Here is a 12,471-nt window from a genome sequence, read left to right as displayed (position 1 = left end):
GACTTGCTTAAGCAATTTTTTAAAATTATTATTATTCATCGTTATATTGGCTTGTTTATTTGCCTTTCCCCTGCATTCCCCTGATCCTTTTTCCCCAAGTCATAGACATACTTTTGTTTTTGTGTATTTTTGTTACATTAAAAAATGATTATTGGTCATATCTCTCTTAGAGTGGCAACCCCCAGAAAAAAATCATAGTTAGGCACAGCTAAACAAACAAATATATGTATACCTTGCTATGACACGGGCTTGATTCTCAAGAGAGATGGAGGCAGTGGGGTGACCAACTGCTTAATGTAAAAAAGAAAAAAGGGAAAAAGTCATAATTCTTAAAATTAAAAATAATGTGATATGTAACAGATGCAAATTGATTCTTTTAGCCAGATTGTTGGCATGCAGTCAACTATGTCATTCTAATCATAACTTAAAGAGAAACGGAACCTGCAATATAGATGTTAACAGGAAACTTGAAAACTTGTCAAACTATAATAATTTATAGTCTGCTAACTATAGCAAACCGTTATTTTCTAAAATATAGTCTGTATTTTGTAAATAAATGTGTTCAAACACAGAGCTAGGAGAGAAGATGAGTCACATGTGATCATGAAGGTAGCTGGCTTCCACCACACTACGCTAAACAAAGATCGGTGTGTGAATGTGTGTGTGTGTGTGTGTGTGTGTGCGCGTGTGTGTGTGTGTTTGCGTGTGGATGGGTGATTGTGTATTGCAGTGTAAAAGAAAACTGACCGGTCTTTGGTTTAATCTAGAAAAGAGAGATAAAAATGCATTTTTTTTAAAACTGTAAACGTTAATGTATTGCCGTTTGAAGTTTAGACTATCCACCAATAAATATTAATGTGACAGTTTAAAATCTGTCATTTAAAAAAAAAATGCTTTGTGTAACAATATATTTGTCTCTGGGTATATTAAGGCCTTCTGCCGTGTATGCTGAACAAATGCTGTGGAAACAAGAAAGCAAAGAATAGCTCATGGTTTGTTTGGATTACAAAACACATAAAATGGTCAACAAGACCAGAGATGAATTATAGACAATGGTTTCCATTTTTTAGTTAATATGACACTTAGCATAATTAAAAATGTATTCCTAAAGGCAATGACATCAACAGAGTCACAAATGATGCAGATAAAACTTACAACTTCCACAGGCTGAGCAGAATAGCTGGACAGTTGGAATCCAAAATTTTCCAGTTTGTCACATGATTACCACAGAAATTACTGTATTTCTAGGGATTTTATAAAGCAACATCAAGAAGCACACAAACAGAAGAATGTTACATGATTTTCAAATGTTTTTTCAAGAATAAAAATCTGAAAACTGAGATACCCCAAAATGATATCTAGCTTACCCAATTGCCTGCAGAAATGTCAGTGGTAATAGAGTCTCCTTCTCTGTAATTTAACCTCAGTATAAATCCATCCCCACCATTGAACGTGGAGGTGTTAACATCATGCTGTGGGGACCGTTCTTCACCGGGGATATGGAAGCTTGATAGGACAAACCCAGAAGAAAATCAAATTGACAAAAATGGCAAAAAATATAGCTCAGCTTTACAGGCAGCTTCCTTAAAAAAATTGTTTTGGATGACATTATCATGATGCAAGGATGTACACAAATTAAAATCAGCTTCATATGGAAAACCCAAGATGTGTTTTTTATTAACCACATTTTCTGCTTTCATTTAAACTTGAATGTGAAAAAGAACGAAAACGTTCAGTGGCTTCTGTTCAAGAGCCAAACTGACCTCCCCTGTTTGTTACGCCGGGCTAAATAAAGCAGGACGTTTTGACTCAAGAACGACCCGCATCCTGTTTCTGTTGCTGGGAATACACACAACAAATGCAGATGAAGAAAAAAAAAAGAATTGGGACTTTGTGTTTTATTTGTCCTTTATTTTAAACAAGTCATTTTTATGTTGTCAATTACAGATCACTTTTCACCAGAAATCCTCCTACTCCTTTCATTACATTATTGTATATTTTTTATATCGATTACCGGACAAAAATTGAACCCTCCTGTTGTCCTTGGGTCAAAATGACCGAGATTTGTATGTGTTTTCCCTATACACAGAAAATGAGGACAACAGGAGGGTTCATTCATAAAAAAACAGTAGTTTTTGTGATGACTTCAAACCTGACAATTCTGGCCCCTGTGGTAAAATGTTTAGATGAAACACGACAACAACACTGAACAGAGATACAATTAAATATCTTAGATTAAAAGGCAAATTATGGCTTAGATTAGTCAAAAACTCAAATTTGTGCTAAGATTTGAGAACTGATGTTCACTCTCCAAGCAATCTGAGTTTTCTTCCACACATTGACATACAACTTTGCGTCGGTCTATCACGTAAAATCCCTATAAAAGTTTGTATCTGGAACGTGACAAAACTCAAAATGATACAAGTACAGTAAAAAACGTTCGCACTGCTTCGTCATCCCCGGGTGTTTCCTGTTTTCCCGTAAAGCATTATAGGAGCAAAGGTCATTTATTGTAGGGTCACAGTTTGGTAGTTAACTATGGTTTGACCTTTACACTCAGGGTACAGTCTGCTGTCGCTGGAACGCAGCCTGTGAGGCAGAAACCGGGCCCCCGTGTCAACGTAGACTGCTTTTAATGGCCGAAAAGCAGAAATCGCGATAAAGTAGTTGAAAAATTAACCAAAAAGCCATCAGGGTGAGATGGATAATTAACCTTACATTTACATAACTCTTGCTGTAAGAGATTTTAATGAGTCACTGAGATTTTTCTGCTGTCTAGCAATTTTCCTTTTTTTTTGGGCTGTTTTGAACCTGCAGAGCTCACTGAAATAGTGAGGTCTAAGCTTTGAAACAGAGAAATACAAAAGAGAGAAGAACCAGAACAGTACAACCTGTCTCTGGCAGGAGAGAGAAAGAAAAAAAGCAGAGTCTGACTCAAGATATCGAGCTGTGTGCAAACCAGCGTTTTACTTTGTTAGAAACACAACTTTTATTTTGTTTAAGAACTAGTAAGCAAATGCTTCAATAGAGACGGGATGTAGTTTCCAGAAAACAAGCTGAATACTGCAACTTTTTGTGAAAAGGTGTGGAGCTCTGGGTTACACACACACAGACACACACACGCGCGCGCGCGCACACGCACAGTCACATGCACACACACACACACACGCACAAACACGTTTGCTTGGCTATCTTTGTGGGGACTTTCCATTGACTTCCATTAATTTCTACAACCTAAACCTTACCCTTGTCCTAGCCCTAAGCCTAACCAAAACTCAATTCACACCTTAGTCCTAAATCTGACCCCTGACCCAAAAACAGCGTCCAGGCTTCGGTCCCCACAACATCGTATATGTCAGGAAAATGATCCCCACAAGGTATTACAAACAAACGCACACACACACACACACACGCACACACACACACACACACACACACACACACACACACACACACACACACACACACACACACACACACACACACACACACACACACACACACACACACACACACACGCACATACACACTTTTGACCAACGTGAACTGAAGTAGACATTTTTCCTCCCAGTGGGTGGGTCTCTCTCCAGGTTCTCTAGGAAGCCCTCTTTAGCCACACGCAGGACAGAGCAGAGGCTGCCATTACCTCGCAGGCGGACAGATGAGTGCAGGTGTGTCCTGGTTTAACCATTAAACATCAGCTTTATCCAGGAACGTTCCTGCTGAACGACTAGAAAACGCCGAACGCTTGGGAAGTTTCACCTGCTTTGGGAAAAATGTTGGGAAGGATCGTCTTCTTCCTCTGCCTGCCATCTGTTTTGGCTGCACAGCTTTGCAAACCAAGTAAGTGATTAGCTCAATTCTCACTCTTAGTTAAATAATATCCATTTGAATTTGACACTAAGCTCTGTGAAATGAACCCCTTTCTCAGACTTTATTGCCTTATTTTTTTCCTGCGGTCAGAGTGGCATTCAGCTTCTAATCTCCCTTTACTGGAACGCAGTCAGATTAGGGACATAACTCAGATTCTTGCCTCGTAATAAACAGTTACATTATTTATCTACAGTGATAGCAAAACTCTCATTAGTTCACAGCGGCAGAAGTTAGTAAAATATTGTGAATTAATCTAAAAGTTATTCTGAAGTTGAGCAGTTCATCTCAAATCTGGGACAGAAATTTCAAACATCTGTTAAAAATACATTTTCTTCTTATTCTTGTTATTTATTTATTTTTGCTTCAGATGCTGCCGAGGGCTTCAAAGTTCGACTCAGCATCAAAACCGCTCTGGGAGATAAAGCTGTATGTATATATTTTTGTTTTACCGCATCTTCTTAAAAAGTCTTCCTCCACAGATTACATAAAAATGTATGTAAATATAAATATGGCGCTCTCCCAAAGTGACTTCATGAACTTCAGTTTTTAATCTGTTTGATCCTGAGATTAAAAATAATTTAATCTTGAGGCATTTGTGTCATTTGATCAGCCTATGTAGCTCGTCTACCTTTTTCACAACTCTTTCAGGACATTTAGTCCTTATTTTCATTTAGATCCAAAATCTGCTGCAGTTTGACATCTTTCAGTCATTAATCCTCTCCGAATTCGATACAAACAGATATTAGGTCCATTTGATGAACCCCAGCAACCGTTCAAGCTGCATATTGAGATAAATTAACATCTTGAATCGAACAACTTTTCTTTTTGCACTTTAGTGACACATTTTAATGTCATTTAGACCACCGGTTTGAAAGATTTTCAGTTCCTGAAGCTGAAAAAGTAACAGCATCTTCACACAAAAGTTAGTGTTTTGCACACAATGTTGCTTTAATTCATTTGAATAAGGTATTCTGTATGTTTTCTACCATTTATAATAAGATTTAGGTACTGAAAAGCATCTTAAGAGGCTACACTTCCAGAGCTCTAAACTCAGGTTTGGATGGATCTCTTCTGTCTGAGCAACAAGGAAGTCAGATCTGAAAAATTATTCTTTTCAGAACCTCTGCAAATCAATAATTTTTACGAGTCGTGGCTCAAAGTCTCCTGGGAAGGGAGTGTCTTCACTGGTTTTCCACCATCAGCCTCAAGAGACATTTTATAGATTTGTCAAAACAACATCGCGACTCTCACTGTGACTGAGTCTTTAAATCATACCTTAAACCACATTTCAGTTTCATGTTTACCCTGTTTATTCTTTTAATTCAATCTCACCATTTTATTCCACTAAAAGTCTAAAGGGATTTTTATTTGAATAACCAACGAGGATGCAAGACAACAGAGACAAACCTTTAAATTATATTTGTGTAGCCTTGAGTATGGAGTTCCACAGAGTTCTGTTCTTGGCCCTATATTTTTTAGTGCTTTATTTGCATCTCTCATATAGTCTTTTAAGATGATTCATTGAGGGTCTGTTATTGCTATGCTGGAATCACAGCATGTTTTGAATAAATTTTAAATTGGCTGTTTTTACTTTTTCCCGTCTAATGGTTGTGACTGGTTTCTATTTTTATTATTAATGTTTTCTGTAAATTACACTACTTTTAGCACTACATTGAATTCTGTCATAAATCATAGGCCATGCATGTCGTTATGCACCTAAATTGTAATTAAAAAAAAAAATCTCCTTCATCAACCTTCTAGGGAACTATAGATGAAAATTAGCCTCTCTGGCTAAATCTAGCTAAATATTTACATGTTGTATTCATGTTACTTAATGTGCATTGTCTCATTTGTTAAGAATAAATCAATCTAAATCTGAAACTAAATCAGCTTTTAACTACCTTTTATCCACGGCATGCTGGAAAAGTTTCAGTCTTATGGAATAATTTAAAAAGTGTGCCATCCTCGTTGTCAGGTCATTTCCTTTTTAAAGATTTTCTTATTTGCGCTAACTCAGCCTCAAAGACTGAACTCCATTCACATTTTGCACATATTAAACCAACAATGTAATATTTAGTTCTGGTGGTGATTTACCGTTTAAACCAAACATTAAAAAACAGGGTTGCTCATGTTCAGATTGCCCACCCAATAAAAAAGGCCGCTGGGCTCAGCAGCAGATCAAAATCTTATCGCTTATCGCAGCAGGGGCATCCATCTGGAAAGACGCCATCTGTCCTGTTATCTGCACGCAGTTCAAAACCAAATATTAGAGCAAGGATCGGGCTGCGCAAGAGAGAAACGTCCCTCGGTGGAGGCAGCCCATGAGTTAGAGGGATGTTTCTAATGACTTCTGCCTTTTCATTTTAGGTCTCTCACTTTGTGAAATGATGTGACAAAATAAATAAATGCAGGCATGTGGCCTGGTTAATTTGCACACGTGTGCATAGACCATTAAGGCTGAGCAATATGAAGTCATAAACACGACACGAACACAACAACTCGAAAGGAGTGCGTGTTATGGCCAATGAAGGCCCTCAAGCAGAAGAAAATGAAAAAAAAAAATACAATAAAACCATGTCAGAGGAAGTAGAGAGAAAATGAAGTCTGTTGTGAAAGCAAGTTGTCTTCCACCAAGGTGCCAAACTTTTTGAGTTTTTTTTTTAAGAGAGCAACAGCTTTACCTGTTTGTTTAGCTGGTATCAAACTCAAAATCAAGTTGTTTTTTTTAAAAAGACTAATCAAATATGTACATCATTTCTCAAATTAGCAACATTTTCTTTGCATCTTCCAAAAACAGAACTTGTGTGAAAACTATTTGAACATTTTGTCCAAAGTTTTACAACACAGAAATGCACAAGGCTTATCCAAAATGCTCATAAAATAGATGTGGTCATCATGTGTAAGGACAAGGTCCATGCTGTCACCCACAAACCTTTGTGTCTGTAATAAGGAAAAAAACAGCTCTTTCTTTTTTTAAAAATCTGGTTTATGTTACAGTATGAGTGGAATAGAAATCAACGGTTCCTCTTCCAAGCAGCCATTGCTTTTGCCATGAGCCATCACTTGGAACTAGAATTTAAGTAAGGAAACGCCCATATGTTTGTTTTTAGGCATTTAAAAAAAGAAAAAAAAAACTTTTTAGATATGCGAGTCGTGGTTTGTGCAGGTGACGTCATGTTTGTTGTCTTGTGTCCAGCGTGTCAAATATCCTCGTGTGTGATGAGACTCCCAGAGTGTCCTTTTGGTTTGTGGTCACGTCACCTGGCGACCCCTCACGTCTCGTAGGCAAAGAAAGCGTGGAGTTGGCTGTCAGGTAATCACAAAACCACACAATTTAGAGATGCAGTTGGTTTGTTTTAAATCAAGTCCATCCATCCATGAAAGAACCTTCCAGGGTGTTCTGGGTCTGCCCCAAGGTTTCCTCTGATTGGATGTGGTCAGAAACGTGATCAAGGCAGAGGAACAATGGTACTACTTTAATTTGCAACCCCAACCGTTAAGCAAGAGCTCCTTAGAAGCAAGCCACCCTACCTCCAGGCTCTCGTGAAGATGCTAATCCCGGCCACTTCCACCCAGGATCTTGTTCTTTTAGCCGTAATCCACACCTCCTGAGCGTAGTTGAGAGTCGTAGCGCAGACAGACCGGGAGATCAATTTTTACTTGTCCTGGATCTCTTTTTTTTCCATCAGAAAAGATCGAAGCATCGCTGGCATAACAGACGAGGCCTCCACCGTTCCATCCCAGTCTCGTTCCATCTTACAATCACTAAGGAGCAAAACTTAAACCCTTGAAGGGAAGCACTGACATCTGAGGCAGTAGTTTACGTTTCCAGTAACCGTCTTTCAGTCTGGTTAGTTCACCCTTGCCCAACTGCTTCTGTGCAACCGGAAAGATGTCCTGGATGCCCGTAGAACCATACAGTCTACAAAAAGCTAATGACAGAATCCCGAGGTTCCCAAACCAGACACTCTTTTCTCAACAATGACAACTTGAGCTACTGTCCATAAACACCACAAACACGATTGCTGAGAATCAGCATCTCAGGCAGGGACAAACCTGCACTGGGAACAAGCTCGACTTTGTACTGAGAATACAGGAACATTTTTAGCCCCAGGTCTAAAGACAGTTCCTTGACTGTAAGCTACACTGCTCTTCTGGAGTGGAAAGTTTGTCTTAAACAATTGTAGTTTGTCTTTTCCCAAGTCCTCAAACTCTACCCCCACCACAGAGGCCATTGCGACATTGTGACCCCATCCATTGGCCAACAATGTCCTCTGTCTTCCAAGAGTATTTCATAAATCCACATAAATGAACATCCTACTTAGAAGAGAGCGCGGAAATTTTAAGAACCTGAAGATTGTTTGGACACCACTTCTGCTCTGTTCAGTGGAGCATAGTGTTTGCCTTGGGCATTCATCTACTGTACATCAAAAGGAGACCTATGACCTTTTCAGTTTGCTACAACTGTCCACAATGTCATCACTGTGCGGAAAAGTATCCATTGAAACTTCTTTTCTTCTTTGTCCAATAGGGAGTCCAGGAGCCGCATCAACAACATCCTCCTGCTCAATGATGCGACTCTGGAGTTTGTTGGCGTCCTGCCCACCCTGACAGCCCCTGTTAAACCTGCGACCCCTTCGTGGCTCATTGTGTTTGGGGTGGTGATAGGCATAGTTGGCGCTGGCATCGTCTTTCTGCTCGTGTCCACGGTGGTCCAGAAGAAACGGTATGTTGCTGATTGTGGATGGACTGGTGCCAATCGTTGCAATTAAGTCTGATAACTTGAGCCTGATCCTGTTTGGTCTCCGCTCCAGCAAGAAGAACGAGGTGGCAGAAGAGGAGGACGATGATGAAGAGGCGCAGATGAAGAGGACGGCTGGAAATGAAGGCATTTACAACACTTCATTCTCAGAATATGACCGAAATACACAAATGTAAAAGAAAAAATAAAATCTTGCGACATAAGTCTTCCATGTAAACAGATGTAATGGGAAAATATTTAGCTGCTTTGTTTAAAACCAAGTTGGAAACAGTAATGTTTTAATAATGTGCAAAATTGTAATATTACTACAGAGATGATCTTTATGCTTTAATTTTTGTTCTCAGATGGTCTCTGCAAAGCATGTACTTTTGTTTCTGCCAAACCCGGCACATAAAGCACACTTTTGTTTTTATACCTGTTCTTTATTCAAACATGTTGTCTCATGTGTGATGTCTGAATTTTAATTAAAGATTTCTCTCAAACGTAGCGTCTGTTATTACAAAAAGTGCCCTATATTCACAGCAAAAACAGTAAATCTTACGAAATATTTTTTGTGTAGTTCCTAGTACAAATATTTTAGTACTTGAAATAAGATAAAACTCTTACAAGTAACTTTTCAGCAAAATATAGCAGCTTGTTTTAAGGACTTATTGACTTAATATTGATAAAAATGGCAGATTTTTGTTACTTCTAAATATTAGAAGTAATAATCTGCCAGAGAAACTAGTATTTGTTTGTCAATAATAAATTATTGATTCTAAACAGGCTTCTGTACTTTACTGCAAAGTTACTTGTAAGATATTTTTGTCTTATTTCAAGTGTACTAAAATATTTGCATGAGAAACTAGACTAAAAATATGTAAGATTTTGTTTCTGCCATGTAGGAAAACAGTTAACTGCAATAACCATTTATTGCAGGAAGCTGAATAAAGAGATTGTGTTTTTTTAGGTGAGGAAGAAATTACATTAAACGGGCACTTCATCAGTTTTCAGATGAAAACATCTACACATTGTTCATGTTACAGCAACAAACTTTAATGTATTGTATTTTTATATGACAGTGCTCAATGTACTTTATTTCTTGTGTCAGCACTTTATAAATCAAACTTTGGCTGCAGTTACCGTCACAGGTACAGAAGTCTAGAGCAGATGTTTTCTGCACATGCTTTCCCCCCCCCACGGTTTTCTCTCGATAAGTTAATTTCCCCACGGTTTTCTCAAGATAACAAAGCCTGTTTTCTTGAGATCACTAGTTGGTTGGTGTTTGTGTTAAACCTGATTCCATCCTTCAAATGTATGCCACAACTTATATCGAGAAAACTATTTGGAAAAAAGTTTGGAAAAAGTATATGACCATAACACTCGCTCTCGGCTTCCGTACACAGGTCTTCTGGGGTCCGTCTTTATCCATTTTAGACCTCTAAAGCAGTGGTTTCTCGGTTGATTTTTACCCAGAAAGCACATGGGCAAAAACCGTTAGTGAAACGGTCACTGGGACTGACTAGTATGCATTTCATTGAGGGACACCTAGAATGCACGTGTGTTCATCCGCTCTACCGCTAGCAAACAACCGTACTGAACATAAAAGTCACGGAGTTCCCTAAAAGTCCAACAGATGGCAGCAATGCACCATTCAAAACAAAACACCCACAGTTTACAGGACACACTTCCTGCTAAAGAGCCCCCTGGTGGTTGAAGAAAAATCGGAAAATACAAGATATGAAAAAAAAATAAATAAATCTGAACGCTCTCTGGTATTGTTCAGTGGGCCGGACCAAATGTGGCGGTGGGCCGGATCCGGCCCGCGGGCCGTAGCTTGGGGACCACTGCTCTAGAGACTATTTTGATTCAATTACGCACATGTGGTCAGGTGGAAGGCAGATAGCTGCTTTCACTGAATTACATTTAGAGGTACTCAAGTATTGGAGGGGTTGTGTACCAATGTACACCACATTTTGTTTGTTTTTTGGGTGGGGGAGTATAAAAAAAAAAGCATAATTTTACTTCCGCTTCCCAACTTTGCACTACTTTTAGTTATTACTTCTATCACATAAAATCACATCTCCAAAACAAATGTTTGTGGTTGTCAATTAATTTAACTAGTTAAAGGGTTAAATAATTTAATTCATATTTTTAGAGTGAAAAAGTTGAAGGGATATTAATACGTTTGTAAAGCGCTACATCAGAAAGAGTCCAAGTAGGGTTAGTGAAAAACCTAAAATATGTCTTTAACTACACTGCCCCCTTCTGGTGGTAAATACAATGCTGGCTCGACTGCTTTTGTATGAACTAGTGGTTCTTAACGTTTTTTGAGGTACCGAACCCACCAGTTTCATATGCGCATTCACTGAACCCTTCTGTAGTGATAAATAAAATATGATCCCCCCCAAATTCAAGACATAGGAATGACACAACTAGAGTCTAGTTGGGTCACCCCAAGATCACCAAGTCTTCTTAAAAGGTAGAGTCTCTGAGAACAGTTCTTCAAAATACAGTCAGTGTTTTCAGCAAAGTTGAGCTGACTGTCCAGGAACGACCCAAGGTATTTACAATTTTCCACAATTTCAACAGGTTGGACATCGAGAGAAACTGGAACCACTTTAAGGTCTTGTTTAGATCATTTAATTAGCTTTACATTCTTAAGAGAATGAAAAATTAATAATAAATAATAAAGACTTTGCCGTATTCTGATTTAGTAATGTCATATTAGTTGTGTTACCCTCCCTCACGCCACTAGAGGCAGTAGCAGGCCCGAAAAGATGCGACTACGCAGCACTGATTGGCTAAGCAATGTAACGTGATCCTCTGCAGCAATGATGGCAAAGCGGGGCGACATCACGACTTTACACAACTGTGTTTTTACCTTCGCGGCAGAGGCTCCGCCGAACCCCTGAGACCGACTCACCGAACCCAGGTTAAGAACCACTGAACGAGACGTTTCCCGACGGCTGGTGAGGAAGCATTTTGCCCTGCTGAGCTCCCACTTTATTCAGCTCCAGCTGTGCTGAATCGGATTTTGTTCCACGGTCATGGTCCTGGAACACAATCCTACCTGGACTTTGGGCCAGAGAACCAAAGCGGTCTTAATCTGGATTGCCAGGCTGGACACCTACTCACCTCTGGGACTGAACGAGCGGTGATCGCTTCGGCTTCGGGGTCTGAGTGAGCAGTGTGGCCTGTGTACTGCGCCTCTTTGGCGGGATAGGCGCGGAAAAACGGTCTTTTGACCGTTTTTCATATTTCTTTTTAAAAGGACATAAAGGACATTGTCTGGGATAACAGTGACAGACAATTATAAAACAATGATCACTGGACTTACAAATGCCATCCATATGTTTCAGAACATCCATATTTATTTGAAATTGACATTTTAGCCATTGGGTTTGAATAAAATCCAAATCTTCACTGCTATTGAGCAATTCATGTTTCGATTACTTTATTGACTTTTGTTGGTGCAGTAGCGTGTTTTGGTGTTTATGTGTCACAATTTGGTCATTTTTAGTAATTGTGTTTATTTCTGAATCTTCTGGTGTATGATATTTTGAGGGTATTATTTCAATTAGGTTGTTGGTTTAATTAGTTTTCCAAATGGGGTGGGTTTTGAAGGTAACCTTAGTGGGCAAGACTTTTGTTGTTGTTAAGGGAGAGTTTCAAAGTTTTGAGTCCAACTAAAACTCCTTATCAACTCCATTCATTTAGAATCGATTTTTGACACCTTTCTAAAATTGCTTGCGTCTCCTGTGACTTCATTGTCCCAAAAACATGGAACACTGGATTAGCAGTTTTTTTTTCTTGTGAGCTTTAAAAGCACAGAAGTTTTGAAAAATCCTGCAGAT

General features: G+C 38.9%; 1 protein-coding gene across 1 annotated transcript; it reads left to right on the top strand.

Annotated features, from left to right (window-relative positions):
* The first annotated feature begins 3,569 nt into the window (after positions 1 to 3,569).
* On the top strand, positions 3,570 to 9,117 carry cltrn (collectrin, amino acid transport regulator). The gene is made up of 6 exons (XM_008407545.3): positions 3,570 to 3,843; positions 4,241 to 4,299; positions 6,871 to 6,953; positions 7,070 to 7,186; positions 8,405 to 8,599; positions 8,688 to 9,117. Exons 1-6 carry the CDS (start codon positions 3,777 to 3,779, stop codon positions 8,809 to 8,811), a joined length of 645 nt encoding a protein of 214 aa, XP_008405767.2. The 5' UTR covers positions 3,570 to 3,776; the 3' UTR covers positions 8,812 to 9,117.
* The last annotated feature ends 3,354 nt before the right edge of the window (positions 9,118 to 12,471 follow it).

This window comes from Poecilia reticulata, chromosome 4, assembly GCF_904066995.2.
Source record: "Poecilia reticulata chromosome 4, P_reticulata-male-v2, whole genome shotgun sequence".
NCBI classification, from domain to species: Eukaryota; Metazoa; Chordata; class Actinopteri; order Cyprinodontiformes; family Poeciliidae; genus Poecilia; species Poecilia reticulata.
Note: the sequence above shows the minus strand (reverse complement) of the source record. Positions and strands in the feature narration are given on the sequence as shown.